This window comes from Balaenoptera borealis (genome assembly GCF_965194805.1).
Source record: "Balaenoptera borealis genome assembly, chromosome: 14".
In the NCBI taxonomy this organism is placed as follows: Eukaryota; Metazoa; Chordata; class Mammalia; order Artiodactyla; family Balaenopteridae; genus Balaenoptera; species Balaenoptera borealis.
This window is the reverse complement of record NC_138875.1, coordinates 63,266,910-63,287,914: the sequence shown is the minus strand read 5'-3', so window position 1 is coordinate 63,287,914 and position 21,005 is coordinate 63,266,910. Positions and strand designations below refer to the sequence as shown.

At 40.4% G+C, this 21,005-nt stretch overlaps 1 protein-coding gene and 1 long non-coding RNA gene across 13 annotated transcripts in view; one reads left to right on the top strand and one right to left on the bottom strand.

Annotated features, from left to right (window-relative positions):
• Positions 1-21,005, bottom strand: part of CEP192 (centrosomal protein 192) — a 108,870-nt gene that overhangs the window by 56,171 nt on the left and 31,694 nt on the right. For 9 of the 12 annotated variants that reach the window (XM_082355008.1, XM_082354998.1, XM_082355002.1 and 6 more), the window contains 8 exons: positions 20,565-20,629; positions 19,797-20,006; positions 17,478-17,604; positions 16,752-16,870; positions 9,351-10,179; positions 9,135-9,261; positions 2,728-2,899; positions 816-1,692 (listed from right to left, as the gene is read on the bottom strand). In XM_082355008.1, coding sequence (XP_082211134.1) covers positions 816-1,692; positions 2,728-2,899; positions 9,135-9,261; positions 9,351-10,179; positions 16,752-16,870; positions 17,478-17,604; positions 19,797-20,006; positions 20,565-20,629 — 2,526 coding nt within the window. Of the gene's footprint in view, positions 1-815; positions 1,693-2,727; positions 2,900-9,134; positions 9,262-9,350; positions 10,180-16,751; positions 16,871-17,477; positions 17,605-19,796; positions 20,007-20,564; positions 20,630-21,005 lie in introns of those variants that run through there. The other 3 variants (XM_082355000.1, XM_082355001.1, XM_082355009.1) reach the window with 3 other exon arrangements.
• On the top strand, positions 10,187-15,729 carry LOC309611105. The gene is made up of 2 exons (XR_014234331.1): positions 10,187-11,981; positions 12,316-15,729. It is a non-coding gene; the product is annotated as an uncharacterized lncRNA (long non-coding RNA).

Below are 21,005 nucleotides of genomic sequence, written 5' to 3'. Positions count from 1 at the left end.
ATAGGAGTCCCCAACACTGCATATGCCTCAGCAGAGACTGGTCACTAATTTTCTCCTGAGGCAACCAGCCCATGAGGAAAAACAATCAAAATTGATCAAACTAAAAAATTTACAGCTAATCAACTCTTAGATGTTATTGCTATCAGTAATCTCTTCCCTTTTTCTCCTATAAATATAAGCCACTGCCTAACCTAATGAGAAATGACAGAGGCTCTAACTGATTTTTAACATGATGACCAAGCTTTTCACCATTCTTATGGGGTCACTGTGGAATTTCCTTCAGAAGAAAAAGAAGGCAAAACTGATCGTGCTGCAGTGGCCATGAGCACCGTGTCAGGAAAGCATAGCACCGAGCTCTGCTCCCAAGAGTGACCATCAGCACGAGCACAGGCAGCTCAGCCACTACGGGTGGAGTGGAAGGGTGCTGCCTCTCACTCCCACACGAGTCACCCCTGAAGACTTAAAAGCTGGCAGGAGACTCCCTCCTTCAGGAGGGTGATGCTATACTAGATGTTTCCTAGTTGAACCAACAACAGAATTCCAAGTTTGGAGCACAAGAGAGAAACAGAAAGACAAAGGCAGTGGGAGTTTTACCTGCGTTAAGTTTTTATGTTTTTCTAAGGCCACTCAGGGACCCTTGCACAGAAATGTTATGGTCTGTGTTCCAAATTCAGGATAAAGAAAAAAGTTTACAAGAAATTCAGGCTGATCAGTATCTCCTTGAAACAAACTAGTTTTATGGTCCCAATTGAGAAAATTCAGTTTTTAAATAGCAGCAACCAACAACAAGCAGTAGCAGAGAGAAAGCATCTTACCAAATCCTGACATCACTCCTGAATCCCATGGATCAATTCCACAGTTTGAACCAAGAGACTGCACAGTAAAAGGTTTGGCTGTACTTAGAAGACTCTGATTGAAGGCGTTAGAATACGGGTTACAAAGGGAAGAGGCAGCCATCAGCCCCGAGCTGATATTCTGTCCTAGACAAATGCCCATGGCCACAGAGTTCTGGACGTGCTCTCCTGTGACGACAGCAGGATGACAGCTTCCTGGGAGCCCGCAGGCTGTGCCACCGCCGGCCTGGCACCGAGGCAGTGCTCCCGAGCTCGGCTGGGCACAGGGAGCCATGGGGAGGGGACGGCGTGCTGAGAGCGCGGGGCCCGAGGTGGGCACGTGCTGCCTTGAGGGAGCAGGGCCGCAGCCCTCGGTGCTGGGGAAGGAGGTCTGGGGAGGGCCCTGGCCAACGAACGCACTGTCGGCAGCAGACGTGTCTACAGGAGTCACGTGTCCACTGTCGGGCACAGGCCCCTGGCGGGACACGGGGAGGCGCGGCGTGGCCGGCAGGGCCCACTGGCCGAGGCCCAACTCCCTTGGCAGAGCCAGGCTGACCTGGTCCAGTTCACTGGGATTTGAGGTCACACCTGCCACAGTGGTTTCTGACAGATCTTCACTTTTGGAGGAAAGCTCTCTTCTCGATCTAAAGTTCGGTTTTACATCTTCAAGTTCGCTACTCTGAGAAGTCGTTTCAGTTTCTTTTTCTGTGTCCAAGTTCTTCTGGATAATATATGGTAACGCTCCGTTTCCTCTACTTTGAAATGGACTTTTTTCTCGCAACTTATCCGGAGCCCGCTCCTGAGACGGAACTGGACTGGCCTGAATAATTGTGGTGCTCAACGCACTGGTGACATCACTCTGTGTGACAAAAAATGTTTAGAAATTATCCACAGATAAAGTGAGTATTACAAATGCAAACCATGCTGATATACTCTCAAAGAATAGAGATCTACATGACGTTACCGCTCTGAAAAAAGGATGGCTTATACAAAGTACTTCGGTGGCTGTGAAATACAGGATTAAAAGTTAGAAAATCTGTATTCATTGTTCTTCCTAATTTACAGGACCAGAAACGAGTGGTTTTGTTTAGTAACTTAGTGCGTAGGTTCAGGCACAGCTTAGCGGAGGAGGCCTGCACTGCACACCCTCAAGTCATACGCAGCTCATTACAAACTGAACACTGTCACGTTCACAAAACACACCTAGGTAGTAAAATTCTAGCTTCTCCCACACAAATCTCTCAGATCTCTCTGCTTCCCTCCCACCCCCATGGCCATGACCCTGGCCTGAGCCTCTGCTGCCCCTCACCTGACAACTCCTGCCGCCTGGTGTCAAATCCTCCTCATTCTAAGCTCACCCCTCAGTGCCTCCTCCACTGCAAGGAGCTTTCAAAACATCAACACAGAGCAGGTCTGTGTCCTACTTAAGAGCCTTCAAACTCCCAAATGTTACATCCACGATGTCGTGGTCTGGCCTCCCCTCCTCTCTCCACGTACACGATTCACCGAAGCCATTCCAAACTTCTTGGGGGCCCTCAAATGCAGCGTGTTTTGCAATTCCCTGCCTCCCCCATGCCTGATTCCAGACAGTCCTCCCACCAAGCTTCACTGGACTCGCCACCTGGTCAGATTATCAGTCGCCTCCTGAATCTCTCACAGTGCATTTCACTACACAGCTTGTCTTGCACAGCCTCCACCAGACTGACAGCTTTTTGATGGCAGATGCTAAAATATTTGTACTTGTAGTGCCTACCCAGCACGAGCAAAACACACACACACTTACTTTAAAGTTAAAAGAGCAACAGAAATTAGGCCTGAACTTGAGTCTGAGTCCTACATCAGTAAGACTTCAGCTCCAGAAGCCTGAGTAAAGAAATAACAAAAGTGCTCCCACCTGGTGGTCCTTAAGGCCACGATCTGAGGCCATGGCGGGACAGGTGCTCTCTTGTTCAGACATGTAAGTCAGCCTGCTGATGCTGGCCTGTGGACATGTCAGATGAGATGACTCCCTCTCACAGGGGTGCTTCTGCAGATGAGCTGCTGAATTGAAAGACTCCAGGGCACACCTGGAAGAGAGAACACCTGTGCCTGGACCTGTCCATCCCTTCACTTAACATCGTCTACACTGGCAGAAAGCCCTTCCTGCTTGCCTACAACCCTGTCAACCTGCACTACCGTCTGTCCCAGCTGCCATATACAACTCAACCCTAGATTCATTCTTTTCACCCGTAATTATCTAAAACTGTAAATCATAGTCCTACTGAATGAAGTATCTGGTAAGCTACTGAAAAAGAAAAATGTCGTGGCAGTTTCATTAATAAATTCCATATACAGTTACATAACAATGTCAGCTATTCATTCAACAAAAATTTACTGAATACCTGATATAGAGCAATGAGCAGAGCACTCGCCAATTCCTGCCCTCAAAGAGCAAAGATGAAAACAAAGAGATAGGAAGAGCCACACCACGGGCAGGAATAGGAGCGGTGCAACTCTCGGCTGAGCTATCAAGCACGCATAGCAAAAGCCCCTTGACTCAGGTGTTATACATCTAGAGATTAATCCCTAAGAAAAAAATTAGTGCTAATTATAAAGATTCGCTAAAAGGATACATCATATATCACTATCAATGATAAAATAGGCAATCTTAAACGTCATGTAGGAGAAAGGAGGCTATTGAAATTATGGCACAGACACACAATAAAACACTATGCAGCTGTTTTAAATCATGCTGTTGACTACTAATCATTGACCCAGAAAGATGTTCAGAATATATTAAGTAAAAAAAAAAAAGTTATAAAGCAATAAATAATAAGCTCCCGCATCTATTTAATACATATGCCACATTCTGTCAGTCAGTCCCCAGCACAGGGCCAGGCCAGCCCAACAGAGGAGAGGGCCAAGCTGCCCCTCTAGGCAGAGTGCAAAGTCACACTGGGTGGGAAACACCGTCACAGCCGCCTCTGGAAACAGCTGCCGCACCCCCTGAATACTCTGCCATTTAGTTTCAAGTCAGCCCTTAATTTGACTGAGTTTTACTCATCATTTTTTTTTTTTTAAAGGAACTCCTTTATTTATTTATTTATTTATGGCTGTGTTGGGTCTTCGTTTCTGTGCGAGGGCTTTCTCTAGTTGCGGCAGGTGGGGGCCACTCTTCTTCGCAGTGTGCGGGCCTCTATCGCGGCCTCTCGTTGCAGAGCACAGGCTCCAGACATGCAGGTTCAGTAGTTGTGGCTCACGGGCCTAGTTGCTCTGTGGCATGTGGGATCTTCCCAGACCAGGGCTCGAACCCGTGTCCCCTGCATTAGCAGGTAGATTCTCAACCACTGCACCACTAAGGAAGCCCCTTATTTTTGTGCACAAAGTTCAGAATACTCAGGTGGCCAACGGACACAGAGAAAAAATCCTATTTTGAATTCTGGATTTTTAAAAGGACCAAATTAAGACAGCCCTGACACAATACTAGTTAGTGAATCTCTAACCAGTGGAGACAAAATATTAACCAAATTGCTTCAGGCCCTCTTTAGTCACTGAATAACATGCACCTGCATGGGTTCTGTATGCACATGCGCACACACACATGCACACACATACTCACACAGACACCATGGGGCAGCAGGAAAAGAGTTCTGGGTACTGGGGTACGTGCTGAGTCTAGCTCCTTTGGTCGAAATGAACAAATGCATTTAGGTTGTATTACTTCAAGCAATGAGAAGTGAACTGTAAGAACACACAGAAACAAAAGAAGAGAAATTTTAGTCCGGATGTCAGACTCCAAAGGAAGCCATAAACTGCCAAAGTGCCAGCCACACAGAACCTCAAGGCAGTTCTGGAATTAGAAGCTCTAAATCAGCACTACAGACCTGCTGGAAGCTGGCTGGACGCTGGAAGACCAGCCAGCAGGAAAACTGGTGAGCAGCAAACTCAGCAATAAAGGGCTCTCACCAGAAAGATGTGGCCACTCAACAGATCAACATTCTGACCAACATTTCACCATGAATATTAAGAAACTTAATGAATATGGGACTTCCCTGGTGGTGCAGTCGTTAAGACTCCACACTCCCAATGCAGGGGGCCCAGGTTCGATCCCTGGTCAGGGAACTACATCACACATGCTGCAACTAAGAGTTCACATGCCACAACTAAGGAGCCCGCCTGCCGCAACTAAGACCCGGCAGAATCAAATAAATAAATAAATATTTTTAAAAATTAAATTAAAAACTTAATGAACTGGAAAAACCTGAAAAAAAGAATAAAAATATGAAACTCATTTTACCACAATAAAAAAGTACAAGAAGGATTTCAATAAAAAGAAATGAATACAAAATGAATGTCCACATTGGAAGCCAAGAAAGCATAGCTGATGCTACAGAAAATCAGTGACGCCAAGGATAAACACTTGAACAGCTCGGCTACCCCGCAACACAGGGAAAACACATAAAGACACGAAGATGAGGGACTTCCCTGGTGGTCCAGTGGTAAAGAATCCGCCTTCCAATGCAGGGGATGCAGGTTCGATCCCTGGTCGGGGAACCAAGATTTCACATGCCTCAGGGCAACTAAGCCTGCGCACCACAACTATTGAGCCTGTGTGCCTCAACCAGACAGCCCATGTGCCGCAAACTACAGAGCCCATGTGAGCCTGCACGAGACAACTAGAGAGAAAACCTGCCCCCCGCAACTAGAGAGAAGCCCGCACGCCGCAACGAAGAGCCCGCATGGCACAACGAAAGATCCCGCATGCCGCAACGAAGACCCAACTCAGCCAGAAAATAAAAAATAAAAATAAAAAAATTTAAACAAACAGACCAAAAAAAAAAAAAAAAAAGCACAAAGATGAGGAAAAAGAAAACAGGCATGGATGCCCAGAGAGGGAGTACCAGCCGCTGGGTGCAGGAGGAGGAGGGGGTCACGGGCAACAGGAAACAAAGTCTCCTCAGTGGAAGAGAGAACTGTGCACAGTAAAATCAGCCACTAGACGCCGGCATATTCATTTAAGCTGATGAGAAAAAAAGGAGATGAGTGAAAGCAGGAAGATAAAATGGAGCTGGATGCTCGGCCTCGGCAGGAACGCCTATCATGCAGCAGGAGAAGGGACAGGAGAACGAACCTCAGAACCTGCTGGTGTCCAGCTTCTCTCCCCCTAAGCCTGCAGTCTGGCCATGGCTGAGAGGTGGGGGTGTGGGTGCAGGAGGCTGACCCGTGGGGAGAAGGAAGCCCACCAACAGTCACTTTAGAAAGGTCAACGTGATGCTCTCATTCAAAATATCTGACCAAGTTCATGAGAAAGTTCAGTATCTCCCTAAGATATGTTTCCTATACTTAATGAATAAGTGTATTTTCTTAGGAGCAAAAGAAAAAACAGATGGGTCCAAAACTGAGACCATCCAGCCCAGCATTCTGTCTCTGATCATGCAGTAAAGGGCAGGTGAAGGAAAAAGAATCATAACAATATGTCTTTATAGAGCACTTACAGTTGTTATTAAACGCCTTCATATACAATTTTTTAAAATGTCAACATCATAGAAAACAAGATGAAATTGGAAAGTACATGGGGGTTAAGAAACAAAAAAGAAAATACTATAAGGAATCTAGAAATCAGAAATGTGAAATGCAAACAAAATGAAAAAGTAAGAAAGAGGCAGGTCACTGTGGTGATGGAAAAGTTCTATGTCTCCGATTGTGGAGGTGGTTACACACATTCACACCTGTGATAAAATGACACAATACTAACCACTCGCCATGCCCAGGACAAGTGATTGCACAAGTGGTGATTCTGTGTAGCATCTGGGGGAGCTGGAGAGGGACATGGGGTCTCTCTATACTATCTTTGCAACTCCCCGTGGATCTACTACTATTCTAAAATAAGTTCTTTCTTTTTTTTAATTAATTAATTTATTTATTTATTTATGGCTGTGTCGTGTCTTTGTTTCTGTGCGAGGGCTTTCTCTAGTTGTGGCAAGCGGGGGCCACTCTTCATCGCAGTGCGCGGGCCTCTCACTATCGCAGCCTCTCTTGTTGCGGAGCACAGGCTCCAGACGCGCAGGCTCAGTAACTGTGGCCCACGGGCCCAGTTGCTCCGCAGCATGTGGGATCTTCCCAGACCAGGGCTCGAACCCGTGTCCCCTGCATTGGCAGGCAGACCCTCAACCACTGCGCCACCAGAGAAGCCCTAAAATAAGTTCTTAAAGAAAGGATTACAAAGAAAATAAACGCAGAGCCCACATTTGCAAGACTAAAGTTCCTAGGGTCAGGACCAATACCTTAATAAGTAATTTTAAAAAAAACCTTTCCTAAATAAAAGAATGCTTGACTCCACATACTGAAAGGGTGCTGTGTGACAGGGCAAGGTGGCCATGAAGTCAACATAGAGACATAGCCTAACGAGGTTACTAGACTTGAAAGATCTTATTAGACTTGAAAGCATCTTTGGCATAAAGCTTATAAAAAGATCAAGTCAATTCTGAGGCAAAAATTGTTGCCATACAGAAAGTTTATTTTATTAAATCTATGGATTTTTTCTTTTATGACTTTATAAAAGATCTTTTTGTATGTTTCTCTATGGAAAGATTTTAATAAGCAGAAAATTTTACCTAAGCAGTAGAATTATCATAAATGTTCAATATTTTGAAACAAATTGAAATTATATTTGATATCCAAGTTACCTATTATGTGTTTCCCAAGCTGCTCCTGGATTTTGCATATTCATCAGAAATGGTGTGGGTAAGCTAGAGCTAAGTATCTGGGAGAGCAAAAAATACAAGAAAGGAAAAAAACCTTCTAAAGACTAGGAACTGTATAACTCATGTCACAAACAAAGGGCTACCCACTCTCCCTAATACGTCAAGGGCTCCGAGAAATGGAGACAAAAAAGACTAACAGTCCATGAGAAAAATGGGCAACAAACATGAATAGATATATGATATGAAAGGAAATATAAAGGAAAAGATGCTCATCATCACTCATGATTTAAAGTTATACTGGTATAGTTTTTTTTCACCTATCAGACTGTCAACAAAAAGTTGGATAAACATTCTGTTGGTGAGGTTGTGGGAAACAAGCTCTTTCCTAAATTGTTGGTGGAAAATTAAACTAACACAACCTCTACAGAGGGGTTGTACTAACTTAAATAGGAACGTGAATGCATATACTCTTTGACCTAACAATCTCATTTCCAAGAATTTATCCTGTAATACATCTGCATGCGTGCAAAGTGACTGTAATACAGATAAGGCTGGGATAAGTAACCTTGTGTAGCAAAACATAAGAAGTGTGTAAAGGACCCTCTATTGACCATAAAGAGGGATGAAAATAAGAATATACACTCATATCTGTGTATGTGCACAAAGACCAGAAGGAAACCTAAAAAACCAGCAACAGCAGCTCCTGGTGAGAGGACTGGAGAACGAGGCAGACAAAGAGCTTAATGGAGGGAAACACACACACGTGCACATTTATACACAAATACACAGACACATCTGATAAAGCATTACATTCACACTGTTCAAAGTTCTATGGACACACACATATACTTGTATATGTGTAAACTTTTGAAACAATGTTGACTTAAGGCATTTTTGAAAAATTAAAAAGGTCTTATAACTTGAAGCTTAAGTTACCCTACAGGTTGTGTTAAAACATGTAAAATGTTAGGATTCTTATCCTAACCTTTGAAAAAGCACTTATCAATCTCATTAGTATTAAGAACACAAATTAATACAGTAAGATAAAAAAAAAATCCAAAATTAAAAGTTATTTAAAACGCTGATAAGAAAACAGTAGAATGCACACCTTCAACAAACACAGATGGTAAGAGTGCAAGTCTTTAAGACTCTTTTAGAAAACAGTTTGCTAATCCAGAGAGTCTGAAAATATTCTTTTCCCTGACTTGGTCATTTCACTTCTGAGGAAATCAGTTAAAACACAGAAAAAATTTTATGAGCAAAGTTGTTCATCTCAGTATCATTAAAATGGCAAAAAAAAAAAAAAAAAAAAAAGGTAAAATATAGTATCACCAGTATCCACCAGAAGCACCAAATAAACTGTGACAGATTCATTATGCAGTCTATAACATTAACTTTCTTTTAAATGCAGGAATTATTTTAATAAGTGAAAAAAGCAGGGTATGAAAATTTGCAAAGAAAAATGTCTTGAAAGAAATTCACAAAATATTTATAACGGTTACCTCTGAGAGATGAAGCTATAGGTGACTAATTTTCTTTACACTGTTCCAATTTTCCTACACCGAGCATGTATTTTATTACTTAAAAAAAAAAAAAAAAAGAAAGGTTAAGCACCTACCCTGATAAACTATTTCCAGAAATCTCACTAGGAGAAGAATGACTCAGTGGAGAAGTGGAAGGTCTGAAGCTATCCTGGTCGTCCTCCAAGCCATGTCCACCACACTCAGGAGAGGGATTTTTCAAATCTACCAGAAAGGTGTATTTTCCAATGAGAACAGAAAAAAAAAACACTCTGTGTAATTTTTTGAATGTGACCAATTACTCTGACACTTACCAACACTTTTAGGTGAGATTATGGAATGGTTTTCAAAAGTCACATGCTTTTCACTGTTACTTGTCTCACTAACATACTCATTTTGCCTCTGATATTCTCTACTATTCTGTGTGTCTTCATGCTCTTCTGACAGGCAGAGGGATGCTACCCTGGGGTTCCTGACTAATGAGCTATCAAGGGCTGGAATGGATACGGAGGCAGCTTTTTCACCGTCACCGGAATCTGGTAATTTATGGTCAGTGGAATGTGTCTTCACATCAACCCCTGCACCCTGTCTCTCTCCCGTATTTGTAAGAACTGAATTTGAAGAGTTTATCGTTCTCAGTGATGCCTGGTCCACGCTCTCTCCACTTTCACCATAAAAACCAGCTGCTGTGTCTTCTTCTGGCTCCCTTACGCTTATGCTAGTAGCACCCAGGTCCACTGCATGGATGTCATGTGTGATCCGTTCTTTGGACAAAGATAAATCCCAAATATCAGACACACCAGCTCTTGAAAAGTTGTCCAATCCACTTTCATATCTACTAATTTCTGTTTTTTTAAGGTATTTTTCCATATCAAATGCGCTGGATCCATTACTTTTTTCCAGCTCATTAGGTAAGAAATGAGACACAGCCGAACAGTGCTTTTGTTTACCATCGTCCTGAGAAGTCTTCTCTCGGGTTTTATTTGAAAGTGCCTTGATCATGGCGGCAAGCTGGGAGGGGTCAGTGTTCACTGATGCATCTGCGATGGCGGAAGCAATGGTGCTTATCCTCAGCACAGAATCACCACTGCTAGGCAGTTCGCCTGTGCGTCTCTGGGGTTTGCTGTTGATGAGGAAAGTGTCCTAGAAATGAGAAAGTTCACATCAGCTCCATGGACAAGCACATATTAGTTTAATCTTTATCTGTAAGTGCTACATAAGATCTGACAGCAGCAAGAAATTAATGGTATACCAGTTAAACCTCCTAATGAAAAAAGACAGCTGCTATCAACTTGATTTGTAGAGTACTCGGTCACTTACAAAATCGGATCATCAGTTGTTCAAAAAAAAACCCTTCAGGAGTTAAAGAAATGCTAAAACTGAATCAGAAAATAATTTAAAACCAAAAAATTAAAATACTGAAATTGAGAAGCCATTGAGCCACAGTGACTGCAATTATGATTCTTGGTAATTTCATTCAATTGTTAGAATTATTTATAAGCAAGACATAAATAGAAACCATGGGTAAAATAATGAAATGGAACCAACAGCAAAGCAATATTTTAAAAATGCAAATTAAGACTTCTGCCTCTAGTAATAGCAGACTAAGTGATGCAAACTAACTCTTGCTGAGAGCAATTAGACAGCATATCTGAAAACATCTCTTAGAAGGTGCTGGAGAGCCAAAAAAGGAATAAAAAACTATGGGGCCAAAATCCAAGAGAAGATAGAATCCCAGAGAGGTGAGCCCAGTCCTGGGAATGCTCTGCCCCAGGGGAGCTGCTTCAGGAAGAGGCTACTGCTAAGACATCAGGAAGCTTAAAAAGCTAAGAAATTTTTAAAAAAAAAAATAATATTTTAAGAAGAAGCTAAGAAAAGCTGCTCTTATGGGAGTAACGGTACAAAAATCAGGTTCAGAGTCTGCCAGTGATGAGGGGAAGGTAGTGACCATGGTAAACATCCAGGCTTTAGGACAAGACCACAGAGGGCTACTCCCTAGGAGTAAAGGTGGCCTTCAGGAGGACCGGAGGCCCAGCTCCAATCAGCTCAATCCCAATAACTGAATTAAAGCGACCTGAGACTGCTACTATTCCTCGCTCAGAAGCAGCCAAAAATCCTGTCTGGAAGATCTCCCATGGCCTCAAATATTTCAGCAACTTTTCCTGTAATAGTCCACTCCTCTATCAATGAATGACACACAATGTTCCAAGGTAATGTGGCCCACATCACAGAAAAAGACAACTGTGGGGCATGCAGACAATGGATTATCAGAGTCTAAAACACATCTAAATCTAAAATCTAAAACATACTTAAGAAATTAAAAACAACACTGAGAACTCAACAGAAGACTAGAAATTATCAAGAAAGAACTAAATGTAAATTCTGTAATTAAAAAATACAATAAAAAATTAAGAATCCAATGGACAGGGGGCCTCCCTGGTGGTGCAGTGGTTAAGAATCTGCCTGCCAATGCAGGGGACACAGGTTCGAGCCCTGGTCCAGGAAGATCCCACATGCCACGGAGCAACAAAGTCCATGCACCACAACTACTGAGCCTGTGCTCTAGAGCCCCTGAGCCACGACTACTGAAGCCCACACGCCTAGAGCCCGTGCTCCGTAACAAGAGAAGCCACCGCAATGAGAAGCCCACGCACTGCAACAAAGAGTAGCCCCCGTTTGCCGCAACTAGAGAAAGCCTGCGCGCAGCAATGAAGACCCAACGCAGCCAAAAATAAATTAAAAAAAAAGAATCCAATGGACAGGTTTAACAACAAATTGGACACAACTGAAAAAAGAATCAGACTTGGAAGAGAAGTCTGAAAAAAATATCCAGAATGAAAGAGAAACAAAAAACACAACAGAACAGAAAACACAAAAGATACTGAGAAAGTCTAACATACTTGTTAATGAACATACACCAAATAAAATATGCTTCAAAAATAAAGGTGAGGGCTTCCCTGGTGGCGCAGTGGTTGAGAGTCTGCCTGCCAATGCAGGGGACACGGGTTCGAGCCTTGGTCTGGGAGGATCCCACATGCCGCGGAACAACTAGGTCCGTGAGCCACAACTACTTAGCCTGCGCGTCTGCAGCCTGTGCCCTGCAACAAGAGAGGCCGCGGCGGTGAGGAGTGGCCCCCGCTCGCCACAACTGGAGAAAGCCCTCGTGCAGAGGCGAAGACCCAACACAGCCAAAAATAAATAAATAAATAAATAAATTTATATTAAAAAAAAAAGGTGCCAACTACATTTAAAAATAAATAAATAAATAAATAAATAAAGGTGAAATAAAGATATTTTCAGACTGACAAAAGCGGAGGATTCATTACCAGTAGCCTATTACAAAACGAAATTGTAAGGGTATTCTTCAAGCAAAAGAAAACTAATCTTAAATGGAAGGTCAGAGATACATATTGGTTGTATGTAATAACAGTAATCACCATCAACATCATCATAATGTCTTATGGTGTTTAAATAGAGAATTAAAATATAAAACAATAGGCGCTTATAAGACTAGAGTGAAGTAAACTGAATGTTTTATGGTCCTTGTAATGTTAAGGAAGAGGTAAAGAAAACCAAAAAAACCCTATTTTTATTAAACATTAATTAGTAAATGAAGGAGACAGGTTATAATTTCTTGGGTAACCAAAATAATAGGAAAACATATAATTACCAAATTAATAGAGGAAGAAAACTGGAATATAAAATACTTCAGCAATCCAAAAGAATACAAAAAAGAAAAATAGCAATGTCTAGGTGAAATAGAGTGCATAAAGAGAGCAGATTTAAATCCCCATATATTGGTAGCTCCAGTAAATATAAGTGGAAAGAAGGATCATGAGAAATTGAAAAATAAAATCCAACGCTATGTTTTAATAAGAGAAACAGCTAAAATATTCAATACAAGGCTATAGAAAGGTTAAAAGTAAAATAACAGAAACAGATATAACATGCAAACACTAACTAAAAGAAAACTGGTATTAATTATGTTAATATCAGACTAGACTTAACATAAAGTGGTGCATAAAGCACCACTACAGACAAACGCAGTCACGCACAATGATAAAAGGTTTGATTCACCAGGAGAGAAGAATTCTAATACGCTTGTACCTTGAAAAATACAGCCTCAAAAATTTTAAAGCAAATACTGGCAGACTATAATAAACAACAGACAAATCCACAATCAGTACGAGATTTTAATACCTAAGTAACTGAAAGAACAAGCACAACAATTTAAAAATACAGTTTAATCATCATGATTTAATAAATTTCACCTAAATGACATACAGTTACATGATAGGCATTCCTCTCACGTGCAGAGAAAACATTTTCAAAAACTGAACAAATGCTGAGCCATATATCATGTCTCAACAAATTTCAAAGGACTAAAACCAAAAATTCTGACTACAGTACAACTGCCTAGAATCAATATTTTAAAATGTGGAAAATCCCCAAATGTTTGGAAACTATACACTTCCAAAAACTGATGGGCCAGAGAAATTAGAAAATACAATGAACAGAATAACGAAAATATGACATCAAAACATATGAGATGAAAAAAGAAAGCAGGGGATGCCACAAAATCCCTACTTTCAAGGACATTTAGGAGTTCCCTGATGGTCTACTGGTTAGGATTTGGAGCTTTCACTGCTGTGGCCCGGGTTCAATCCCTGGTCAGGGAACATCCCGCAAACCGTGTGGCGTGGCCAAAAAAAAGGAAATTTATTCCATCAGATGCTTATGTAAGCAAAGCAAAAAGGCAGAAAAATTAAGCTAAGCATTCATTTCAAGAAGTTAGAGGGGCTTCCCTGGTGGTGCAGTGGTTGAGAATCTGCCTGCCAACGCAGGGGACACGGGTTCGAGCCCTCGTCTGGGAAGATCCCACATGCCGCAGAGCAACTAGGCCCGTGAGCCACAACTACTGAGCCTGCACTCTAGAGCCCGTGCTCTAGAGCCCGCGAGCCACAACTACTGGAGCCCACGTGTCACAACTACTGAAGCCCGCACGCTTAGAGCCCGTGCTCTGCAACAAGAGAAGTCACAAGGAGAAGCCTGCGCACCGCAACGAAGAGTAGTCCCTGCTCGACGCAACCAGAGAAAGCCAGCACGCAACAACGAAGACCCAACACAGCCAAAAATAATTAATTAATTTAAAAAAATTAGTATGTCTGACAAAAAACTTCCAGAAAATAAGAAAAATGAGACCAATGGCCATCACTGGATAAATGGATAAACAAATGGTGGTATATACACACAACAGAATATTATTCGTCCAGAGAAAGGAATGAAGTACTGATAATGTGCTTCACCATGGACATATATTAAAAATATTATGTTACGTGAAAGAAGCCAGATGCAAAAGGTAACATATGATTTTATTTATATAAAATATCCCAAAGAAATAAACCCATGGGGACAAATGCAGATTGGTGGTTGCCAGGGGGTAGAAAATGGGGCTATGAAGGGGCAATTTCTTAATGGGTATAGGCTTTCCTCTTGAGGTCATGAAAATATTTTGGAACTGGGTAGAGGTGGTGATTGCACAACACTGTAAACGTCCTATATATCACTGGATTGTTCACTTTAAAATGGTTAATTTAATATTATGTGAATATTATGTGAATTTCACCTCAATGAAAATTTATTTTACTTTTTTTTTAAAAAGTAGCCCTTCTAGTCAGTAATATGCAAAGTAAATTGGCTTTTCAAAAGTAAAAAAAAAATAGAAAAGAAATAATTATAATAAAATTTGAAAAATTAAAAAAAAAAAAAAATGAAACCGGCAAAACCTTGGTACCAAAACCAAACAAGGACATTATAAGAAAGAGCATCAACCCACTTGTGAACACATATGCAAAATTATAAATAAATTATTATCAAACTGAATCCAACCATCTATAAAAACGATAATGTATCATGACCCAAGTGGAGAAGAGCAGCTTTAATATTCAAAACCATGTAATGTAACTCACCACATCACCAAAAGAAGAGAAAACTCATGTTCACCTAGACAGATGCAAAACAGCACTGGACAAAATTCAACCTCTTTACAAATTAAAATAAAACTAGCAAACAAAAATTAGAAGGGAATTTTAAAAATCTGATGATAAATAAAAACCTAGAGCATCCATCAAATTTAAAGACAAAATACTACTCAAAAGTTTTCCCTCTGAGTCAGGGAAACCCAACATTACCACTTCTATTCACTGTTCTAAGATGCAGTTAAGTAAGGCTAGACAAAGAAATGAAGGTATAAAAATTAGAAAGGAACTGTTGTTATTCTCAGATAATATAAGTGCATATACAGAAAAATCCAAAGAATCCATAAATAAAAATGAATTTAGCACACTTGCTGGATATAAGGTGAGTATATTAAAAAACATGTATTTCTGTTTGGCCACAACAAAGGGAAAATTAAGTTCAGAAAGATAATATTAAAATACCATTTCAAACAATTCAGAAAGAAATCTAACAAATGATGTGTTAAAATCTCTGCACAAAAAAGCCCCATAAAATACAGAGAGAAATTAGAACCTAAATGGAGGGACATGTAATCTTCATGGATTAGAAGATTCAATATTATAAAGATGTCAATTTCACCGTTCTATAGATTAAACACAATCCCAACTTAAAGCTCAGCAGGGTTGCTAGCTGGTTGTGAAAGATGACAATCTGACTTTAAAATATATATGTGAATGTAAAGGAACAAGAACAGCCAAGATACTTTTAAAGAAAAATAAGAGGGGAAGACTTATTCTACTAGATATCAAGACCTACTATAAAACTACACTATTTTAACAGTGTCATATTGACATAAGACAGATCCCAAATATCCATCAACATTAGGGTGAATATATCAACGACAGAATATTCATAATAGAATACTACACAGCAATGAAAATTAGCTATTATACTTATCACAGTTGCATCTTGCAAACGTAAGTGGAAAAAAACGAAGAAAAATATATGCTACTGGGACTTCCCTGGTGGCACAGTGGTTAAGAATCCACCTGCCAATGCAGGGGACACAGGTTCAATCCCTGGTCTGGGAAGATCCCACATGCCATGGAGCAACTAAGCCTGTGCGCCACAACTACTGAGCCTGCGCTCTAGAGCCCACGAGCCACAACTACTGAAGCCCGCGCGCCTAGAACCTGTGCTCCACAACAAGAGAAGCCACCGCAATGCAATGAGAAGCCCACGCACCGCAACAAAGAGTAGCCCCCGCTCACCGCAACGAAGAGTAGCCCCTGCTCACCGCAGCTAGAGAAAAGCCCGCACGCAGCAACAAAGACCCAACGCAGCAAAAAATAAACAAATAAAATAAATTTATATTAAAAAAAAATATATATATATATGCTACTACATGATTTCTTGTATATAAACTTCACAAACGGGTGAAACTGTTACAGTGTCATAGGTCAGACAGGAGGAACTAGTGTTCAGGAGGAACAAAAAAATGGCTCCTGGGCTGTGGGCAACGCTCTCTTTCCTGACCTGGGGTGTACATGGGTGTATAAGCTGTGATAACTCACTGACTGTAAGTTTGTTTTATAAACTCTTCGTACATTTATTGTATGCTGATAATATTTAAAGGATACTTGTAATAAAATTGAGTAAGAAAAATGTTATGCATTTTTTACGTGACTTTATCTTGATCTTGTATGAGAATTATGACAGCGAGGTTTTAGCTTTCCTTCTTGAAAGGCTTAAAATACCTCTGTTTTCCCTTTATTGGCAGTTAATGTCACATCATTTTCATCCACTTGTGAAATACTCTCCAGTTCTTCAGCCTGAAGTGTAACTGATCCTTCACTTAGCTGTGCCTTTAAATCTCCTGTAGAAAACATGTAATATTCAACTTACATCTATACTCTATCTCACAGAAACAATCCGTGGGATAAGGACCACTAAATATCCCAACCCCCCCATCCCCCACTGGAATATAGGCTCTTTAAGGACTAAAGCACATTTTATACAATTTCATGATACAATGCACGAGGCATTATACTAGCAAAAAGTAGCTGCTTGATAATTGTTATGTTAACCAAGAAAGTCTGATTTTAAATATTCATCACAAATAGTTATCATATTTATACTATCACAGTCCAAATCTGAAAACTCCTCTTTAAAAGTCCACCTAAATAATAAATATAGTAGCTATAATTCATTAATTCAGTAGTTCAGTAGGCCAAAGTTAACCCAACCACTTGAACAGATTATATTTCATTTACTTTTGTTTTTACAAAAGGATTTAGGTGAATTTTGGCTGACTTGTTTCTACTTTAGATTGAAAAGGCAATGTGAAGTTATATAAAAATCAAATCTGTAACTAATACTCAAAAAATTCAAAGTGGTATATACATTACTTTCTTCCGCATAAAGAACATGATCACACAACCACTAATTTACAGGTTAAAAAAAAACTTCATTTAATCCATTACCTGAAAATAGACCATGGTTAAGATGAGCCATTTCTTTTTCCAAATTACTTCTTGATACATCTGATTTTCTTATTAGAGCAATAGGTTCTCTCTTCTCTGGTGATCTAATAAAATAACCAAATGATGGCTACAAAATAAACATGCCAATTATTTCCTTAATTTGCAACTGCTTTGAGAAATTCTAGACTATTTTATCCTAATAGTGGTAACCTAGCTAAAATTATTTCAACAAAATGATTCTGATTTTTCCATTTAAACCTAAGTTGGGACTTCCCTGGTGGTCCAGTGGTTAAGAGTCCACCTTCCAATGCAGGGGACACGGGTTCGATCCCTGGTCAGGGAACTAAGATCTCACATGCCACAGGGCAACTAAGACCCTGCAGCACAACTACTGAGCCCACATGCCGCAACTAGAGAGAAGCCCGCGTGCCGCATCAAGACCCAACGCAGTCAAAAACAAAAAAAAAAACCAAAAAAATTAACATAAATTACTAGAAATGAACTTTACAAGTCCAGACAGGACCTTTTATTTCCTTACTGCTAGCTATCTTTAATCATCAGAACGAATATTGTCAAATAATTTGTGCTTACTAAGAAATCCAAATTAAAGCAACCCAGAAATGACACTTTGTTCCTCCAGTAATTGTTACTGAGCACCTGCTATGTGTCAGGCACTGGTAATAATCATCAGTGACAAGTCAGTGAGAAAAAAGATATAAAACTTCCTGCCTTACTGGAACTTACAGTACTTACAAGGGTATTTTATTTTACACAATAAATATGTCCTTGAAAATCTGTATTAAGATGAGATACATTCCTACTGCCCTAGATGAGCGTTCAGAAGGTCACATTCAAGGACCTTGCTCAAGGGCAGGGAATTCCCACCTGGCTTCCTTCCAGAGCTCTCAGGATAGACCTGAAAAGCAAATTCGCTAATGCAATCAATTTTCAATCAATCTTCACTCGAGGATTTCCTCCCTTGATCCAGCTGCCTGAACCAAGTAACATTTCATAACTAATACAAAATGACAGATCCATCTTTCCAGTGTGTGGTGTTTTGTCCAGCTGTTCAGAAAGGAATTCAGTTACGCTTCAACTTCTCTTATAATGTCAAAACCAATTCATCCAGGCAGAAAAATCTGCCTAAGTATTTACTCTCATTTTTTAATTCACTGCATAGACAGGACCCACAGTTCAGTTTCAAATTTTCCTGTAAGTCAATTTCTAACACCCTAGCTGCTTAAAATTATACTCTTAGTGAAATCCTATTTTAATACACACTCCCTCCGACAGCACTATGTCCCTACATGGAATTCACCAACAGGTCCTTCGACTCTACCTCCAGAGGAAATCCTGAACCCTAGAACTTTTCTGTTTCCATACTGCCATCCCAGGTCTCGGCCTTCATGGCATCTCCTCCACGTGCTAAACCTCTGCCTGCTTCTCCTCCTCTGAGGCTCAGGAACCTCCTTCACCCGGCTCCTGTCACACCTGGAGATGGGCCGGGCACCCTGCCTCCAAGCACATCTTCCCAGTTCCCTTGAGATGAACCCGAGCCCTGCAAGGGCCCCATCATGACCTGGTCTGTGTCTACTTCTACCATCAGACCACTGACCCGAAGCCCACTCACACGAGCTGTGGGCCTGCTCTCTGCTCCTCCGATATGCCCTCCAGCTCCCGCCTCCAAGACTTTTCTGGGAACACGCTGCCTCCTCCCCACCATTCAGGCATCACCCCGGTGCCCCTCCTCAGACACCGCTCTGACCCCCACAGGAGACAAAGCTTCTCCTCACTCCTTCATACAATCTACCACTATCACTTGCATTTAAAACTTTTTACATGTACATCTTAAAAAACCAAAACACTCCTATATTTCAAAACATGTTTTTAGACCAGAGGTTTAAAAAATGAATCTTTGAATTCTTCCCACAACCAATGATATAACATCAGCAACCAATGAAACAGCAACTAACAGGGATGGAGTACTTAATGCACTTGAGGCCGTGCTAAACGCTGTACGCGCACCATCACAGTATCCCCCACAAAACCCTGTAAGACAGTATTCCATTCTAGAAATTGGAAAATCAAGGCACAGAGGAGTTAAATACATTGTGCCATGCCACAGAACTAGTTAAAAGACAGAGCTAGGACTGCAGTCAGGGTACAGACACTATAAAACCGAAGCTTTTTACCACTATTCCACCACGGAGTCCCTATTCTGTCTCTGCTTTAAAGATACTCTGATCTAGCTACACCATCATAACCTTCAAAACATAAGGGCAAGTGAATTTAACCACTTCTAGCACACATGGTACTTACTCTTTTCACATTGTAACCACCACCAAGGCAACCGAGAGCTTCAGACCTTTGAGCAAAGAACTCTCCTAAAGACAGACGTAAATAAGTGGCATCATCTTTGTCCAAATCTGATGTGCTAAGTGATCTCCTCAACAGACCATAATTGACTGAAGTTCCCCACGATGTATCCCCTAGGGCAGCTGAAGTGTTCTGGGCATCTATATTTTCTTCCTAGGAAGAAAGTCATCATTTCATTTTATTTCTCCAGCAAGCCTTCTGTTTTTCTAATACATAAAAATACAAATTTCACTAAGGAAATTTAAATATTTAAAAATTTTTTAAATGTGGACAAATTCAAGCTTAAGCTAATAAAGGTAATAAAGTCCACAAAAAGAGAAATTTTTTAATACCTGAGTTATGATATGCATTGTTTTAACATATTGCTTAAGTCAAATACTGATTGTCATTAATAAAAATCTTTAGAAAGGAGTACATCTTCAAATAAAAACGAATAGCACTACCTCATTTTAAAACATGGTAAAAAACTGTATCTTTGAAGCCTATTAAGGCAATTTTAAGTGAACTAATAAACACTATTTCAGTATGTCAGCTTTTTTTCAATTAATAATTTAGAGTCTGAAGGAAAAGGCAGAAATTGTCTAAACATGAGAAAAATCAAGATATAATTCTATACTCACTATATATCTATTCAGAAAGAAATGAACATTTTGCCTACATTTAAATACAAGAAAAATTATAAACTTTGGTTAATGTTAATAAAATACAAACCTGCATAAACTGATGCTCTTTATTAAATTCTTCTTCATCTTGTGCAATCAAATCCAATGCATCAGCTTAAAAAAGAATAAGTTTTATAATTATATTGCACTGATGCCTAATTAAATACTAGCATATAAGTACAACATAGCTAGTTAGGAAAATGAAATATTAAAGAAATAAAACTGAAAGAAGTATGTGAAAGCTTCCATCACAGAACTGATGCATCTGTATTAAGCACATTAAGAGTATGTGGTTCTGAAACTTTTGGCAATAAACACCCTACTGTGATTGATTTCATCAGGTACTAACTTGCCCTAACTTACTAACGGGGCTTTATAATGTAAGCTTTTTATAAAAGATTCACATTAACTTCAGCCTTGCAGTTTGGCACACATGAGTTAAGGTACCTGCCCATGAATACGCATGGAATTTCATCTGGAACATCAGACG